This window comes from Mixophyes fleayi, chromosome 8 (assembly GCF_038048845.1).
Source record: "Mixophyes fleayi isolate aMixFle1 chromosome 8, aMixFle1.hap1, whole genome shotgun sequence".
Lineage (NCBI taxonomy): Eukaryota > Metazoa > Chordata > Amphibia > Anura > Limnodynastidae > Mixophyes > Mixophyes fleayi.
This window is the reverse complement of record NC_134409.1, coordinates 42,634,742-42,654,933: the sequence shown is the minus strand read 5'-3', so window position 1 is coordinate 42,654,933 and position 20,192 is coordinate 42,634,742. Positions and strand designations below refer to the sequence as shown.

The 20,192-nt window shown below is 38.5% G+C and overlaps 1 protein-coding gene across 1 annotated transcript in view; it reads right to left on the bottom strand.

Moving 5' to 3' along the window:
- Positions 1-1,240: 1,240 nt before the first annotated feature.
- LOC142100230 (calcium-activated chloride channel regulator 1-like) overlaps positions 1,241-20,192 on the bottom strand; it is a 50,033-nt gene continuing 31,081 nt past the window's right edge. Inside the window, exons 11-14 of the mRNA XM_075184163.1 lie at positions 14,873-15,143; positions 5,598-5,762; positions 4,185-4,415; positions 1,241-1,677 (exon numbers count right to left, since the gene is read on the bottom strand). Of these exons, the coding sequence (XP_075040264.1) occupies positions 1,241-1,677; positions 4,185-4,415; positions 5,598-5,762; positions 14,873-15,143 (1,104 nt within the window). The remainder of the gene's footprint in view (positions 1,678-4,184; positions 4,416-5,597; positions 5,763-14,872; positions 15,144-20,192) is intronic.

The following is a 20,192-nucleotide window of genomic DNA, read 5'->3' as shown; positions in this document are numbered from 1 at the left end:
ATTTTATCTCCCTTTCCTTGTAAGTAAACAATTTAGTGTGGCAGTGGCTGGTTTGCAAAGTAGCGCAAGAAGTCCCTCCTTTCCTTACCTCAATTTCTGTAAAATAATATCCAACATACCTTACACAACAAGTGGTAAAAAAAGGCTCATGCAATCACAATTTTTTGCTAGCATATCCTAGAATATCCAGTATATAACACTGTGCCCACCAAGGTCATACATCTTCTATAACTTCTCAAGTACCACTTGGTAGCTTTAAGCACAGGTCTTTTACCTACAAACCATGCACATCCAAGAATCAGAAGAAGAGCACTGAGGTTAAAGAAGAACCTAATGTAAGGGTGTCTACTCGTAGACAGAGTTCTACTGACATCTGACATTTCAGAGTCTGACGCTGTTGTATTAGGTCGTAATGTTGTGGACATCAGTGCTGACACTGATAAGGATGATGAGTAAATTGAGGAAGATGCCCACTCTCAGCCTAAACTATAATCCTTTATCTCTTTTTTCATGGGGGCCCAAACAAACCAAACACTTTAGCCACAAAGTGACATTTCCTGCCCTTTTCTTGTGCTATTATAATTAAGACATGTTGGGTTTTGTCTGTTTATTTTATTAAACTACCATTCTATTTGCAACTGCTCTGCCATATGGTTTCAGTTGCTTCCAAATGTCATTTTCTTGTACTATTATATTAAGCAAAGCTTGGCGTTGCCCACATGTTTCCTTTATTAAATGGTCATCCTAATATCTTAGGCTGCTCTTTCTGTCTGTTTAATATGCATCCAAATTGTGGCAAATTAACTTGAGCTCTGGGCTGCAAACACAACATGGAATCTCACCACTAACTGTGTCAAGCTTATTAGCATTTATACAAAATAAACTAAATTTGTGACTGACGGAGGCAACAAAATAGAATAGAAGAAATCTGAATTAGTGACATCACAACCTTTATTTAATTATGAATTATTTGTAGCTTTGGATACAGTCAGAGAAGTTGTAGCTTAAGTCAATCCATTGATTATATAGTTATACATATATATATATATATATATATATATATATATATATATATATATATATCTTCTATTAAATGATCTAGAGTGGATCATTACTGCAGAATTCTATTTGGAATATATATATTTTGCATCTGTTTTGTTTTATATGTGTTACGTGGGGAACTCCAGATTTATATTTACATTATCTAAGCACAGTTGTAGACGTAATGTCCATTTTTTTTTCACACTTTCGTCTTTGCCTTCTTTTTCTTCTTCTGACAGCTCACAATACAGATTGTTATACTTATAATAATACATATAATAATGACTGATGAACACACAATCAGTGTAATCTCTGCTATGTTCACATTCTCTGAATCGTTACTTGAAGGGGGAACTGTGGTGGGCCAAATTGTGGGAGCTGGAGGTGGAGGAAGGACAAGAGCTGCCTGGGCTATATTAGAGACATCTGATTTCTGATTCACTTTATCAATAGCAACTATAGCAAAATACAGGATAGTGCCATTTTCAATAACAATACTTTCTGGTACAAATGTAAATGTTTCTCCGGATCCAGCTTGCTGTGGGATGAGACTGGAGACGTTTACTAGAGTTGATCCATCAAAGTTGTCTCTGAGTTGTTTGGGGTTGATGCTCATTCTTAAGTCATAGCTTGTTGCTAGAAACAGAAAATTACATTGATTATGGTTTCAGATTACACAGATCATTCACACTCATTAAAGTAACTTTCATTGCATATATCTTACTCATTTTTAAAGTTTTAAATTTACATTCAAATTGAGCTGCAGGTGTCAAGCATGATTTTTAGATATGGCTTGATTGAAAAATTTGCACATAAAGGACCTGATTTAGAGTTTGATGCCTTTTGCATCCTGAAAACACACTTAAAAATTGAGGTCTCACATGTGTATTTTGTGTCACATGCATCTCAAGATATATCCAACTCAAAACACAACACTATGTCAGGTATACGAATGTGTGTAGTTATGCCTCACTATAGCATAGGGGAAGTGGCTTGGTAATATAAGCTATAAATGCTGAAGTCACATTTCCCGATTCATGCACAATATAATGTAATGAAGTATCATATACAATGTAGAATAGTATTAATAAATATGTGATAGTTGAATTTTACATATAAATGAGTATTCAATACAAATATGCCCACATTCTTCATTTATCACTTTGCAAATCCAATGGAAATCTCCTTTACTACAAAGTCCAAATAATAGTGACATATAAGAAATTAATTGACTTAGCTATAACTTGACATATTATAACTGCAATATAACTGAATGTTTTACTGTCAGCTGGAGGGGTTAATATGCAAACATCATTAGCATGTATCTTTATACCAGGCTTCCACTGCTCACCAAAGATATTCTTTCTAATAAGTGTATCTTGAGATGTGTCCCAGTGTAATTAGCTTACGTATACATGCCCTTACTGTACTTGTCCACCCCTGTTCCAAGGCATTCTTTTCAGGCATAAGGGGCTATGGGCCTGATTCATTAAGGAAAGTAAAGCAAAAAAGGGGTAACTTTGCACCTTGGCAAAACCATGGGGAGGTCCATTTAAAATGTGTGGACAGATTGATAGTTGGGGTTGGGCATGTCCTCGATCAACTCTAAATTTCAGTGTCAAAGTAAAGCTATTATTTGTGTGCTACATGAAAAAACAGCCAGTATTTAACCTATGTGCAAAATAATAAACTAATTTGCACCCCTTGCATTGTAACATGGTTTGTCCTGGAGAAAATGTACTCCTTTTTTTGCCTTACATTCCTTAATGAATCAGGCCCCATAAGCTAAAAATACACTCAAATATAACTTTTTTGGTATGCATGGGCATACGGAAATCATATTTTTATGCCCTAGAAATAGACTTACATTCAATTCTAAAGGAGGCTCAAACTCTGTGACTACAGGCACTTGTAGGAAAAGTGTGTCTGACCAGTTTTGTCTGAACCATATTTTTTTTTTTTTTGCTTACATCTAATTATAACAATACCCTCTTTGACAATATCCCAATCCATTTAATTCCTAAATCTTCTAATTGGCATTAAATAAACCCATTGGGTTTGCTGTCAGGGTCAATGTGCATGAGAGAGAAGTTCTGGATTTTCAAGATGAGAAACTTTTGGTCAATGGCCTTGAAAAAGCATAGAAATTCAACATTTTATACTTCTCTAAACATGGTTCCAACTAATAAGTGTAGATCTTATGATGTTGACTGGAAATGTAATTTCTTACATTCATGTGACCAGTACAGTCAAACAAAAGAGAAAACCATGCTGTGTAGTAGTGGTTAAAATTTTTGTGTAATAGTTATACCTTTTATACAGAAATATATAAGCACTACTACATTGCAGGCTCCTCTCTTCTGATGGATACATGAATACATGAGATAACATTTGAATTCAACTTCAGTAGATTATTTTGCTTGACATTAAGACAGGCACTGGTTTCTGATGAGTGTGCTCATCAGAAACCAGGTGACTGAAAAAAATCCAACTGTAAATATATACAAGAAGATGTCAGATAAGGTAATGTTAAAAATAAGGTTGGACGTGCTTATGCAAATTTAGATCCTGATAAGGATGTCTGTCGAAAAATGTGCATTCTATTTAGTCATGATGCGTGTTAGATTTGTGGCGAGCTGCAAAGCAAACAGCAGTTAGTCACTGTCACACCATTTCAATCGGATCCAAGTAACCAAATAATTAACTACTTGATACAGCAGCATAACCTTTGGCTATTCACCAAATACTGTACTTTGTTCATCCACAGATGTCAGGGCAGTAATAATACATTGCTAATATACAAATAAATTGTTCATCCAGTTTTAATTATACACTAGTTAATTACAAGGACTTTTTATAAAACTATAGAAGCTAGGTAGTTATAGAAGTAATTGTATGTTAAATCACAGAATAAAAAGAGTTTGTTGTATAAGTGTAGTCAGCAAGTTTATGGTGTTATTTTTCCTATGAACTTTAATACAACAAGGCAAAAATGTATAGTGTGACCATGTCCCATCTGTAGTCATCATCAAATATGGATTTCAAATTCACTATGTAACACACCTCTGAAATGTCCCTCTTTTCTATAGAGACTATAGAGACTTCCGCATTTGGACTCAAATTCACTTTTGATTATTTCTCACCCTTTCCCTGGTCCAGATCATCACCAGTTGCTGTCCATGATAACTGAATTCTATCCTCTTCTATCTTTGCCTCCAAGTCAGTTATTTTTTCTGGTTTATAGATGTCTGGTTTGATTCCTGGAGGTACAGCAGATACCACAAAAGAACCACCTGAACTTGTCCTACTAAATAGATCCACGTTAAGCTCTTCCTCACTGATTACAGGTCTTGGAGGATTCATAATGACTGCACCTAAAGGAAAAAGGTAATTTTTTTGTTTTAGTATGTGTTAGTAGTTTTGATTATCTATATTACTATTCGGCATAACATGTACCACCACATGGCGATTTTAATTATGTTTTAAATGTAAGAAAAAATTTTTACACTTGTAATACTATATATCCACTCTATAGCAGAAATATGTACAGAACATAATGGTCCTGATTCATTAAGGAACATAAATGCCGATACGTGCTGTAGTTTGCGTAAAATCACTCTGCGCATCCCCAGAACCATACTATACAGCAGTAAACGCAGTCCCATCCAATTTATCGTTGAGCACAAAGGACTCTTATGAGAGCCTACAATTTCATGGGTTGAACGGGGAGAGAACTGGGCATATGCACGTAGTTAATGTACAGTAAGAGCATGCCAAGCTCGAGCGCATGCAGCAATGTTCAAGCTTTGGGCATCTTAAAGATAGGTGTTCATTTGGCGTATCACTTGCACCAGCTACAGGGCAGGTATATATATGTATATATATATATATATATATATATATATATATATATATATATATATATATATTAGAAGCAAGATATTTTGGCTCATTTCATAAGACTTCAGAAAAACAATGTGCAAACAAGTTCATATTTGTTCTTAGATGCTAGCTCAACTCAGCAACAACAGTGCTAGAGATAACATAAGTTTTCTAAATATTCTCAGCACTTATATACACAGTCAAAACATATAAATATATGTATAATGAATAACAGTTACATTAACTTAATGTTTTTACAATTACATTTTCAGTGTTCATTATTTAATTGCCATAAAATTAATCCCATCACTGAGACATTTAGTTTACATTTTTGCAAAAATGCTAATTACAAAGTCCAGTTTTAGCTGACAAATAACTGACAAAGTCCAGTTTTAGCATCTTAAAATACATGTCGCCAATAAAAGCGATATCTTGCATGAGGATTGCTTTTATATAACCTTATTAATCTCCCTCTATTGTATGTTTTTGCAGGGTGCAACCTTATAAATATTTTAAATAAAATAAATGAATATTTTCACCATTATTAAATATGATTATTAGACATAAAATATGTCAAAATAAAATTAGTTAATATATGAAAGTGGTAAAATGTGATTTAAAAAAAATCATAGTTTGGGGAAATTCAAATTAATTTATGAAAATTTGAATCCTACCATTATCCACATATCCTGGGATATAAAGAGCACGATTCCGGGGAAGTGCCAAACGGCTTTTTTGGTTACTGTTTTTAACACGCACTTTTAAGCTGTATCTTCCATTAACTGTCATAGATGTGAAGTATTTTGAGTAGATTCCATCATCCTTAACAATATCAGCACCTTGGAAGAACCAAAAGAATATTATTAGTGGTGTATATACAAAATACATGTACAAATAGTTTTGCATTTCCAAGGGGGGAATTCAATTGACCGCGTTACTGCTTATCTCAGTTTTTTATATGTGGAGCTTAAGGTAATGTTCAGCCATCCATGTGGAGATGGCAGAGAGCCAGTTGGACACAATGGAGAGGAGGGAGGGAGAGAGTTTAAGGGTGCAAAGGTAGATTACAGCGTCATCGGCATAGAGGTGATATTGGAAGTCAAAGGAGCATATGAGTTGACCAAAGGTAGAGGTGTAAAGAGAGATAATAGACCAAGAATAAAGCCTTGGGGAACACCACCCAATGGAAGGACAGCAGGGGAGCAGGCACCAGAGGAAGAGACACTGAAGGAATGATGAGAGAGCTAGCAGGGAAACCAGGAAAGGATAGTGCCTCAAAGAGAAGAGAGCTGATGGTGGAAATGAGGCAATGAGGGGTTTTGGACTCTGAGAAGATAAGGGTTTTGAAGAAGGACTGTTTGAGAGAGGGCAGCATAATAGGATGAAAGGATACATTTGAAATGGATAAAGTCTGCACTGGAGCAGGACTTTCTCCAGTGACACTCAGCTGAATGGGAGCATCTCTGAAGGTAGCAAGTGAGCTTATATTGCCAAGGGTTTTGTGTGCAGGAGAGGGAGGTAGGGAGAGAAGGAGAAAAGGTTGTGGCCAGAAAGATATGTAAAAATCGAAAATATGCATTTCTGTAAATCAAATTTGTTCACAACATTTTGGGTAAAAGGTAGTAAGGACCTACAGCAAGACTTGCTTGAAAAGCTGGAAAAAAGCCATCTTTACAAGGAATCAAGGAATTTTTAAGATAGACAGATTTTATTAGGATAGTATAAAAGCTCAGAAATTAACTCTTGAAATAGGAGAATATGTTTGGAACCATCTGAGAACTGTGCTGTGAATAATCTACCTGTATATATGCTCAGCTGTGCTGTCTTTGAAATAAATCTATCTATTCTCAAGGATACCTGACTTCTGATTACGTGGCGGTTAACTCAACTAACACTGTCAAGCCATATTTTTACGCTATGGATGGGTATAAGTGAACACATATCTATTACTGTTTTGAGATAGACAATAAGATAAGATCTCAGTTTTTGCATCTTTTTGGAGCTTGTTGGAGTGATCCTCATTGCAAAGATACAGGGCACATAATAAATATGGGTAAGAGAGCTATAACAGATAAATGAAATGGTGTTATAAGCAAAAGCGATGTTCTGTAGCAGTTGTATGCAGCTCATTTGTCAAAACAGAGATTTTTTAGCATTTCAGCAGGCTCTATGTAAATTACCTGATTCCCCTGCTCACTAAGCAGAAAATTCCCAAGTACAGTCTTGCTTCTCCAGCTCATATCTGAGCTCTTTCATGTCTTGGAGCAGAACAACATTCTTACTTACTCTGAGGAGAGTTTCAAAAAAGTTGCTTTCCCTCAGGAAGGGAATAAAAGAAATAAAGCTCATTAATATCGACCTCCTCCCAGTCTCACCCTACCCCCCTCCCACTCCTGCCCTCCCTCCTGTACCCCTCTTACCTCCCTCCTTTTCATTCTCCTCTCCCCCCTCTCCGTCTCAGCCTCCGTTCTCCTCATTCCCTCCTCCTACCATTGCGTCTCTGTCCGTCCTACCCTCCCCTTAGATTGTACGCTCTTCGAGCAGGGCCTCCTCTCCTTCTGTTCTCCACCACCTTAACTCTGCTCTTCAGCTACTTGGCTCTTCCGTGAGGTCCTCCTGCTCTTCTACCCCTCTCTCTACCCTGCTGGGTGCTCTCACCTCTCATCTAGCTGTACATTGAGCTTCTGAGTTACTGTGCTTTTTGTTAACTGTACCGTTCTGTCTCACCCTGTATCGTGTTTCTGTCTGTCCCTGTACAGCGCTACGGATACCTAGTGGCGCCCTATAAATAAAAAAATTAATAATAATAATGATAATATTTTCATGTGATTTTGCTTGAAAAATTCTACATAAGTAGATTTTGAGGAGCTATTTTTTGACTCATGTGACATTTGCTGGAGAAATGGCAAACTTCTATGAAGCACTTGATTGCGTCAACTGTTTTCCCACAGGCCCTAAATGCTGCATGAAGGTTTTTAACTGCCAGAGCAACCAATCTGTTTGTGTGACACCATCTAGTTAAAATCACATTCATTTCAATAGGAAACCATCTATAAATTAATGCATAGCTAAAAAATAAAAAATCAGTGGCTCCCAGAAAAAGACGGCTCTATGTCTCACAGAAACCAGAAAAAAAATGCACCATCAGAAACAACTTCCTTCTTTACTCAAACTAAGAAGAAAAATGCCTCTCAAACATCTGCGTCTTCCCCATCCCACCAACTTGAGTCAGATCAAGAAGATACCAACTCATCTTCTAATACGTCTATTTCTGACGAACTGAGAAACGTCATCAAATCCACTATGCAAACGGAGGTACGAACGATTATCCAAGAAGAATTCAAAAAGGGAATGGCTGAGCTTCGCCAAGAAATAGCGGCTATTGGCTCAAGAACGGCAGATCTAGAACAAAAAGTTGATGAGGTCTGCCACTTCCAAGAATTTGTGTCTACAGAGTTATCTGACATTCGTGCGGACATGGAATCGTTCAAAGATCAGCTGGAAGATAATGAAAACAGGAATAGGAGGAACAATCTCCGCATTCGAAATATTCCAGAGACAATAGATGGAGATCTACTACCCAAATATCTTGAGAAACTTTTCCTTCATTATCTACCAGATACCTCTGCATCGGACGTACAGACAGACCGAGCCCACAGAGCACTACGGCCGAAACCTCCACCTAACCAACCGCCTAGAGACGTCATTGTCCGGTTCCATTACTATAAATACAAAGAACAATTTGTTATGGCCACCCGGGCGACATCCTCACTTCAGTTTGATGGATCTGACCTTCAAGTTTACCAGGATCTTGCTCCCTCTACGCTGCAGAAACGACGAGATCTCGCCCCAATCACTAAGCTATTAAGAGATCACAAAATTCGATATCGATGGGGGTTTCCGTTCCACCTACTGGTCGGCCACGAAGGTCAATCTCATAAGGTTAAGACGCCAGACCAAGGAATCACCCTGCTGCGGACTCTGGGAATAGCGATACCTCCAACATTGATATCAAACACAGCGGAGATTGTGAGACCAGGGGCTCCCACGGCTTCATGGACACAAACATGAAAGACTTGGACATAAGTTTCTAACTTTTGCCGACAGAGAGTTCAGAAAACCGGTTCGTGATACCTGGAAAAGATTAGCGGCAACTCTAATAATGTTTCAGAGACATGAATGAAGGAAATTCTACTCATATTGGTTCCTGAGTTATCGTCAACAAGCAAGTAGACTTACATTGCATTCACGATACAATATTGTTATTATTTTTTGTATGTTTTCTGACTGATGTCTCTCAATTGTTGTCCAATGTTAACACTGTTCTTATTTTCTGTTAATGTTACGGTTACTGTTAGCCAAAATGACTATATAGAGTTAGCTAAACTGATAATGTTCTACATAGTAATACTTTTGTATTTATCTCTTCCTTTTAAATGTTTATAAGCTACATACATGTATATTTCTCCTCGCATATTTGCAACGACTAGGATTCCCCCTTCTCCCCGAGCAAGTGTACCCACGGCTACACAACCACCCCCCACACTCCCCAAGTACACAGGATGTACTGGTCTCGACTTTTTGAAGACATGACTTGCCAGTCAAGCTGTCTTCTCTCCCCTCACTCTACTTTCATTCCCCTACTAACCCATTTTCTCCCCTCCCTATCCTTGGCACCTCGGCCTGATATCGAGCTGCTCCTTTTATACTACCCAAAATTATCTTGGCATAAATTCTACTGGTATCAACCATGACACTCTCGGTTCTAACTATAAATGCTAATGGTCTTAATACGCCACAAAAGCGCACTATTTTGTTCCAGTACTTGAAACGTCATTCTCCTCAGATTGTAATGTTGCAAGAGACGCATTTCCAACATATACACCCAAATCTACAATGCAAACTCTACCCCCAGGTTTATTATTCCACATCTTCCCAAAAAGTCAAGGGTACAGCTATCCTACTTCACCATACTCTTCCTTTAACAATCAATACATCCTATACAGACCCCCAAGGACGATATGTTATTCTAACAGGTTCTCTCCTCTGCACACCAATTACTATAGCTACACTATATGCTCCCAACACATCACAAAACACCTTTTTTTCTCAATTTTTCTCCAGACTTTCACAAACTGGGACTGGAAGGATAATAATAGGGGGGGACTTTAATGCCATCTTAAACGTTCGATTAGACCGTTCACCTCCAACATTACGAGGTAGTCAAATAGCACGTGAAAGCCTTAAACTACAATCCTTGATCACTCAAGCTAATCTTTATGATACATGGCGAGTGCTATACTCTAATGACAGAACGTATACACATTATTCAGTACCACATGGAACTTACTCTAGATTGGATATGGTACTGGTAGATGCTCTTACGACTCGTTCCCTGAAATCGGCTACTACTACATCAGTTCCCTGGTCTGACCACTCAGCTGTGTTAGTGCGACTTGACGTTTTGCCACCCTTTGCACCATGTTATCGATGGAGGCTAAATGACCATCTATTTCTGAGAAAAGACAATGTTAATACGATACGACAAGCTATTCTTGACTTTCAAACAGACAATGCCCCAGAAGATACCACTTCTACTGTAAGATGGGAAGCTCATAAAGCGACCATCAGAGGACGCCTGATCAGTTTAGCATCTCACGAGAAAAAGCTACATCAAAAAGCAGTCACTGACTTAGAAGCCCAAATCCAAACCCTAACCAGACAGCACCAAACATATCCCAAACGTAAAACTTATTTAAAACTTCTGTCTCTGCGAGGACAACTAGGTAAACTACTAGCCTCAAAGGCGGCTAAGACCCTTAAATGGCTCCAACAGCGACACTATGAAAAAGGGGATAAAGCTGATACATTGCTCGCTCGTAGGCTTCAGAGCAAGCGGACCCGTAATCGCATAATATCCATTAAGGATCAAGCACAGCAATCACTATACGACCCACAATCTATAGCTGATAGATTCAGCACCTATTACACTTTACTATATAATCTCCCCTTGACAACAGACTCCCCAGATATTCTTCATACCCAGATACGAGACTTTCTTCAGACCTGCTCCCTCCCCCGCCTCACTGCGGCAGAGCTCTTAATTCTAAACGCTGACATCACGATAAAAGAGATCAAAGCAACCATTAAGACCCTAAGAAACTCGGCAGCTCCAGGCCCAGATGGTCTCACGGCAATCTATTATAAAAAATTTGGCTCTGATCTGGCACCTATGCTTCTCTCGCTTTTTGAAACAATTTTGAATGGTGGGCACTTTGAAAGGGACACCACCAGAGCAGACGTTATTGTTATAGCTAAAGAGGGACGCGACCCTAGTCACTGTGCAAGCTATCGACCAATTTCGCTATTAAATGTGGACCTAAAGCTATTCGCCAAACTACTAGCAAACAGACTAGCCAGAGTGATTCCCGCCTTGGTCCACCCAGATCAGGTGGGTTTTATCCCTAGTCGGCAAGGAGCCGACAATACTAGACGGGCTATTGATCTAATTGAAATAGCAAACCGGGCCCGGGTCCCTGCTCTGGTGGTGTCTCTTGATGCAGAAAAGGCGTTCGACAGGGTCTCATGGCCCTTCATGAGAGCCACCTTGGGCACAATGGGGTTCAGGGGCCGTTTCCTATGTGGCCTAGCGTCTCTCTATCACAATCCCTCAGCTACGGTTATAGCCAATGGCGCCGCATCGTCTCCGTTTCACATTACAAATGGTACTCGACAGGGCTGCCCACTCTCCCCCTTGCTGTTCGCTCTCACGATGGAACCACTGGCATCGCGTATACGCAGGAACCCGACAATTTCTGGAATTCAAATGGGGACGACTAATTATAAGATATCTATGTACGCAGATGATATTCTTCTTACAGTTACCAACCCCCTTGCCTCCATCCCATCCCTTCAAAAAGAACTTGATGAGTATGGCGCAGTGTCTAACTTCAAGATCAACATGGACAAATCAGAAATTCTCCCTCTTAACCTACCTCCCCGCCTATTAGATACCCTGAAGAACCAAACAAACTTCCGATGGCAACAAGATAAACTTAAATACCTGGGAATTTACTTAACGACCCATTATAATCAGATATACGCAGCTAACTTCCCTAGGCTTTTAGACTCACTCAAGCGTGATCTTGAAAAATGGGATAAGCTATATATCTCTTGGCTCGGCCGCATGGCGGTGGTAAAAATGAATCTCTTGCCACGAATTCTTTATTTGTTTCAAACCCTACCTGTTCGAGTACCCTCTCTGGCGCTACAGACCCTCCAGAAGCAAATTACTAGATTTGTTTGGGCAGGCAAACGACCCAGAGTAAGAGCCTGCACGCTCTTCCGACAAAATTCAGAAGGGGGGGTGGGCCTCCCAAACATCTCTAAATACTATAATGCTGCACACCTAACCCAGCTAGTCTTATTTCACTCTCCATCTTCCACTAGGCTCTGGGTAGACATTGAGGCTACTTTTTTGCAATTACTCTCGCCCTATACACTGCTTTGGATATCAATCAAACATAGACCACCACTCCCGTTACTCTTATCCACCACCCGTTTCTCCCTCCAGATGTGGGACTACAGTACCCGCACGTTTCAGCTAATAAAAAACCCAGAAGCTATGTTCCCACTGTGGAACAATCCAGCTTTTCCACCAGGGCAACAACACTCCTCTTTTCACCACTGGTCCCGACAAGGTCTAAGATTTATTACTGACATAGCGCCCACGCAGATATTCCCTAAATTTGCGGACTTACAACGACGATATGGCATTCCCCATGACCGTTTCTATCAATACCTTCAGTTGAGACACTTATATCAATCGCTCCCAACGCTTAAGCTTATATACCAACGTACACCTTTAGAAACTTTTTGCAGACGTAAATCCCTTCCTACTGGTCTAATATCTACTTTTTACAGTATCATGGTGGCATTTCGTCAACCTGCCAAAGATCGTTACGAGCTGAAATGGGAAGAAGACCTTGGCGTCGAGCTAGAGATAGAGGAATGGGCTAAGATCAGGTCACGAGTCGCTAAAAGCTCTATCTGTGTCCGTACCAAGCAGAACTCGTATAAGCTCTTATATAGATGGTATTTGGTCCCAACCCGCTTGAAAGCCATATATCCTGACTCCTCTGGTCAATGCTGGAGACTATGTGGACAGGAAGGCTCATTCCAACATGTTTGGTGGTCCTGTCCGAGACTTGTGGAATTCTGGCGGAAAATTCACAATTTAATTAATAGAGTCACCGCAGTAAAACTCCCCCCCTGCCCCTCATATTCACTATTGCATAGGCCTATACCGGATGTTAACAAATATACTATGGCGCTCATGGGCCATATACTTAATGCGGCTAAATGCGCAATAGCAGCAAATTGGAAACATCCAGAATCCCCATCGCTGCCTGAAATCATCAATAGAACATGGCAGACATATAGCTGTGAACACATTACAAGCATCCTCAATGACCGTCCCAATAAATTTCGTGCGATTTGGGATCCTTGGCTCGCCTCCTATGGTTCAGAACAACCAAGGCCTGATTAGAATGGAAACTATTAAATATAGAGTTAGAAGATGTGCAACATATGGTAGATACACGTAATACATCTAGATGCCAAGTCAGGTGCCCCTTTCCCTTCTCCCTCTTACCACACTAACATTGCCTCCTTTCCTCTCCCTCTTTCCTTCCCCTCCCCCTGTTCCCTGCTTTCTCTCTTTTCTTTCCCTTTCTATGTTTTTACTTTGATTGACAAAGTTCACATTGTTCTTTTCATCTGTAAGGTACTTGTTGTTTGATCAATGTAACTTAACCTTTACACTGTTTTGAAAACTGAAAAATCTCCTTAATAAAATATGTTTAAAAAAAAAAAAAAATTAATGCATAGCTTTTCCTGAAAGAAAATGTGCATCAAGAAAACATCTATTTACCAGCATGACATTTTGAGTAAACAAGCAATGGGCATATTAAAAATATTCATGTACCAAACACTTTCATCAACTGTCGGTGAGGGCAGGAGATATCTTATATATCTTTTAAGTATATATATAGTGTTTGTTATTACTAAAGTAATTATTCAGTGCCACCATGAAGGGGAGACATAGAGGGCACCTTTATGCCTGATTGGAAGTCTTTTATGCACTAGTCACCAGAAATGAAGTCTTCTATATATATCGGGCACCAAAGTAGAGATGTGTATGTAAAAGTCACTCATTTTTAACACAGCAAAACAGTTTGAGCTGTCTATTCGATGTTAGTGATGGCACCCAGATGAGTCCATATAAAAAGTGCAAATAGCAGAGTCAAAGCCTACACCAGCAGTGTTTGGTAAGTTTAGACTTGCCACCAGACTGGAGGTTTACATTTTGTACTATTGTCTGCTTTGTACACTAACCACAAAATGGACAATGCATTGTACAATTGCCAACAGAATTGGATTTGCTTTCTATATTAGTCACCAGAAATGTCCTACTTTGTATCCTGACCACTAGGGCTATTGTACTCTTTGGCCACATACGCAGATAGCCAAATCGTCAGTGATCTGGTTGCATTAGGGCTAGGCAGCCGGATCATTTATAATTCCACTGAAGACTATTAGTGAGCCTGGAACATGACCGCACACCGACTTATCTTGCTCCTCCCTAAAGATCTTGTTCACTTTTTTTCAATAGGATCATTACCGCATATTATGGTCATTTTTGGATTGCACTTACTGCAATATAAGGCCAGTTGCCCAATGTCAGTGGTTATATCACAGTGGATGTTGTCAGCTTACATTTTGGTGGCATATTAGTCTTACAGACCTGTCATGTGCATTGCTTTTGTGCACTTTATTGTATTTTACATTTAATTGTATTGTAGTTTATTATCATATATCAATAATAATATATAGCTGTATAACATGGTCAATATAGTACTTTTCCCGTTGAAACATATTAAGGCATTACCTGCTCCATTGTCCAAAAGTTCTAATGTCTCTGGTGTTCCACTCACTGGTTCAATGATGGCTGTTACGTTTGCTCTTATCACAGGTAGCAGACCTTTACTCACTAAGGCATAGACAACCATTGGATTGGGGTAGTTATTTATGTCTTTATTCATATGGGCAGTTACAGTAATAGGGGGGACATTCTGATCTACAGCCTTGGAGGTCACAGTAATTCCTATGGCTTGCATTGAAGTAATCACATTACACAGACTGTAATGCCAGGGTCCTATCTAGAAGTACAAATAAAACAAAATGTTGAATGATCAGTAAACAGCAATATTAAAATTTTCAGATATGATTCATGAAGTTAAATTACATTGTTCAATGTAGCATGACATTTCACAACAACCCTGTTAAAAAGTAACGTATTACGTCTCCACAGCATAGTTGCCACCTGTCCATAGTGTTTAGTGACGGTTCCAGGTTTTAAATATGAGTCCCCATTTTCGTGCCTGGACCCTTTTCTTCAAAAATGACCATCATCTGTCCAATACAATTTCTCTTATTAAATGCAGTTCACATTATTTCTGGGCATTGTAAGTTAATATTTATTAAGAAAGAACATTTATAATAATAACTATGAGATTACAACTGTTCCATGAACAAGCAATGGTAAATATTGCAGTGAATGCTTTGCTTAACATGCTTATGTGCACCTTCCCACAAACAAAATGTCTGTGGAAATTATTTTTAAATGTTGAAAAATAGTATGTTACACACATCTGCAACTACCCCACATCTTTAGGACAGTGTCTTGATGGAGAGTCAGCAAGCTAGACTGAATTGTTGTTACCAATGGTGGATTAAGATGATCTGGGTCCCTGACGTGTGGCTAATTTTAGCCTAAAAATGAATAAAGAAAATCTGTGCAATAATGTTTTATTTATTTATTAGTTATTTATTTAATGGTCATTAGATCTGCTTCTTAAGTTTGAAAGGCCAATGTGCAAAATATGAAAGCATTTTGTAATATATAAACCTTCGGAAAAATAGCGAAAAAACGGCTGCTTGACCACACCGCCCTTTAGTAAATATAGCCCTCTGTCTTTGATTAAAAGTACTGTTTTAATGTATTATTAAGATTAAGAATAATGTTCTGCTCTTTTGAAGGTTAGAGGGCCCCTGAAGTGTATCAGTTTGCCTATAACTGATCTATACACTGCAATAAAAACTACTCATAAGGTGATATATGAGTGCTATATACACCTCTGTTTTAAATTTCTCTCTTGTTGTGAGAACAGTGTTTTCCTATTACACACACCACACACATACATACTCTGTATGTTATATATAAATAATTTCTTATGCTGTAAATATCTATACATAATAGATAGACACTATATACGGGGGAGGCCGTGAGGTTTTCTGTCTCCCCCTCCTCTATTCTACAGTTCATTCTTCCTCCTCTTCACCCCGCAGTTCCCTCTCCCAACATCATGCTCTTTTTGCATCTGAATCACATCAGAATATGTCATGGGAGGCCATCTAATGGGTTTCATCTATGACCTCCCACAATGTATTCTCCTACGCTTCAGTTCCTATAAGAAATTGGGGAGATCCCTAATGAGAGGATAGTGTTGTACTAAACCTTTTTCAGACATGGATGTGGCAGTGATGTCTTCAACTTCCTTTATCTATGGGATATTAAATAAGCTATTGATCATTTTATACAATGCATGGGTTTTTACTTATGTTCTTAACCAATTAAAATAATTTACTTCACATTAATGGCCTCTTGGCCTTGTTTTTTGGGTATCTGGTTGGTATGTGGGTGTTTTGCACAACCAATAGCAGAAAAGACTGAGGAGTATTTTTACTAAACTGCTGGTTTGAAAAAGTGGAGGTGTTGCCTATAGCAACCAATCCGATTCAAGTTATCATTTATTTAGTACATTTTACAAAGTGACAGCTAGACTTGATTGGTTGCTATAGGAAACATCTCCACTTTTTCAAACCCGCAGTTCAGTAAATTTAACCCTGAGACTTCAATAAGTGACATATATGAACGGTGAACAAAAACAAGATTTTATACTCCAGATAAGCCTACTTTTTTTGTTTAAGCACACATAACTATTATCATTATTAGAGCTTGTTGGCTAAACTTACTACATTATATGTACTCTCTTACTCTTATTTTTCTATTTAATTTGCTGTTGTAGGTCCATTTTGGTGGGTGCAGATCCTTGCGAGAGAAGCTGTGGACTCACCTTTGTATTATTATTGTTGGGATTGTTACTTTATAATGGCATTAAATGGGAACAATATCAATTTAATCTCTATATTTATTAAATGTGAATGCTATTAGTTTAATGTCAGAACTGGTTGCAGGGAGGGAGGCCAGTTTATTAAAAGTAGGTGCTATTGATTTAATGCTGGAACAAGTTGGGCCTTTCTCAATGTCATGTACATTTATTTTATCTAAATAGGGCCTCAACATTCCAGGATCTAGAAATGCTAGCCACTACATTCAGTAAATATACATTTTTAAAGATTGGAAGGTAGAAAAAGAGATGTTGTCCATAGCATCCAGATTCTATTTGTTGTTTTTATAACATTGATTAGAAATGAAAGCAGATATCTTATTGGTTGTCATGGACAACATCATCTTCCCTTCACATTTATCTGTGAAACAGTTTTATAAACGTTTCCTGTTGTGGCTATAAAAATTAGTAACCTGTCAAATTTTCAATTCAAATGTTCAATGAGAATAATATTTAGTTCCATTTTCTTTAAACATTATTACACTGTAAGGAGATAAATATGTATCCCGCCCATTCGGAATCGAAATCGAGGCAAAATGTGACGTATTTGTATTTCTGAGCTCTGTTCTCGAGAGATTTGAAAAGCATAAATACCAGCCTCCACAGCAATCCATCGCCATTTGACAGAGGGAGAGAGCAGGGTTAGGTCAGAGGCTGTATTAGCGCAGGGACAGAGCAATAATTGTACACCTTATTCTTTCTATTATTCTTTCATTTGGAATCAATTCTATTATTAAATGAAATTCTATTTGCAATTGTTAGAGCCGCAAGACAGGAGGATAGAGGAGGCTTATTTTTCAATTTTTTTGCACTAAAAGTGCTTTGGGGTCTCCCATATTCCCCAGTGTTTAACACTAATTTTTCTGGCTGTCAAAATAAGTCATAATTGTCAGCAGTATCTATATAAGACAATATTTTGCACTGCAAGTGATTAGGGGTGTCCAATATTCCCCAGTGTTTTACACTAATTTTTCTGGCTGTCAAAAAAAGTCATATTTGTCAGCAGTATCTATATAAGACAATCTTTTGCACTACAAGTGATTTGGGGTGTCCAATATTCCCCAGTGTTTTACACAAATTTTTCTGGCTGTCAAAAAAAGTCATATTTGTCAGCTGTATCTATCTAAGACAATATTTTGCACTACAAGTGATTTGGGGTGTCCCATACTCCCCAGTGTCAAACACTATTTTTTCTTGCTGTCAAAAGTCATATTAGTCAGCAGTATTTCTACAATTTTTTTGCACTACAAGTGCTTTGGGCTCATTAAAATGGATTCAAAGCAGTCCACATATGAGCAGAATCAGCAAGCAGGTGCTGGCACGAGTCCTGATGGTAGTGTTCCCAGTATGTCATCTGGTAAAGCCGATGTAAAAGTACATAGTCTTTTTAAATCATGGAAAAAAACACACACCAAAAAAAAATGTACCATGTTGAAGCGAAAGAGAAGTGTAACTGAGGCAAAGTTAACTGCCAACATGTCATTCTACACACACAGTGGAAAAGAAAGAATGAGGCCTTCGCCTTTCTCTATTACTGCCAGATCTAAAAATATTACTGAGCCTTCTTCTTGTAAGGTCACTCGATGGCAAGCAAGACCAAGTAATTTAGAGTCTAAAAGTGGTGCAGAACTGCTGTTACGCGTGAAAGGCGAGCTGCAAGAAAACAGCAAGGCATTAGAGGATAATGTATGCTCTGAATCAGAAATGACACCAATCCCTGTGGAGAGTCCATCCACCAGTGGTATGTCTAATCGTGAGCATTCTGTTAGTGTATCCATAAAGAAGGGCCCTTTCAGCAGTTCTGCTGATATGTGCCTGAACAGCCCGAGTGTAGCCGGTGATACACAAATTGAGGATGCCACTTTGGAATTAGAAGAGGATGAGGGGGAGATTTGTGTAGGCGATGAGGGCGCTAATTATGATGTTGATGATTATGATGCAGACAGATACCAAATTGCCATTCTCAATTTCTATTTATATTCTAGATTATATAACGGCTTTTCTATTTTACTCCTAGTGTAGAGGGGATCTGATGCAGACAGATACCAAACTGCCTTTGTCCATTTCTTTTTATATTCTAATTCTACAGTCTATGCAGGCTGCTTCTTTTCTATTGAACTACAAGTGGACGGGGGGTGGGGGGGGGGGGGGGTCATAGACAGCCACCAAACTACCTTGGTCCATTTATGTTTTATATTGTTCAGTCTATGTAGGCTGCTTTTTTTTTCTATTTAGCTACAATTGGAGAGGGGGGGGGCTATAGAGACTGAAACCAAATTGCCTTTGTCCATTTCAATTTATATTGCACAGTCTATCACGGCTGAATTTTTTTGTATTTTCTATAAGTGGAGGGGGGCCTAGAGAGACAGAAACCAAACTGCCTTTGTCCATTTCTTTATATATTTAACTATAAGTGTAGGGTGTAATATACACCCAAAGACGATGGCTGCATTGCCAATAGGCTAAGATGGAGAGGAAGACAATCAGGTTTGTGTGCAGAATTAAGGACAGCCTACCAGGGATTAAACTGTTTTCTTCCTAATTTATTATCTTTAAAATTGCCTTACTTATCCAAGAAACAGATGGAGCACTAAGTTAGGTTATTTTATGCCCCAAAACATTGATTTTTAAACGAAATTGCAAAACAAAATCAAACAAAACCAAACCCAAAACCAAAACACGCAAGGGCAGTTTGGCAAAACCGAAACCAAAACCAAAACACGACGGTAATCCAGATCCAAAGCCAAAACCAAAACAGGGGGGTCAGTGAGCATCTCTAATCTATATTATGATATTAATTTTGACGTATAGTAAAGTCTAAAAACACTGGTTTTAGGTCCTAATTTTTCTAATAGTGTAATAGGGTGGTTATGGGACATACTGAAACTGGGCCATTATGTCAAAACAATGAAAATAAATATTTTTATTCTATGAAGCCCAAAAGCCGAAAACACTGAAACACATGAAGGTTGTGCTCACATAAGCAAAAACCTATCAAGGGTTAAGTTTTACTGTAAG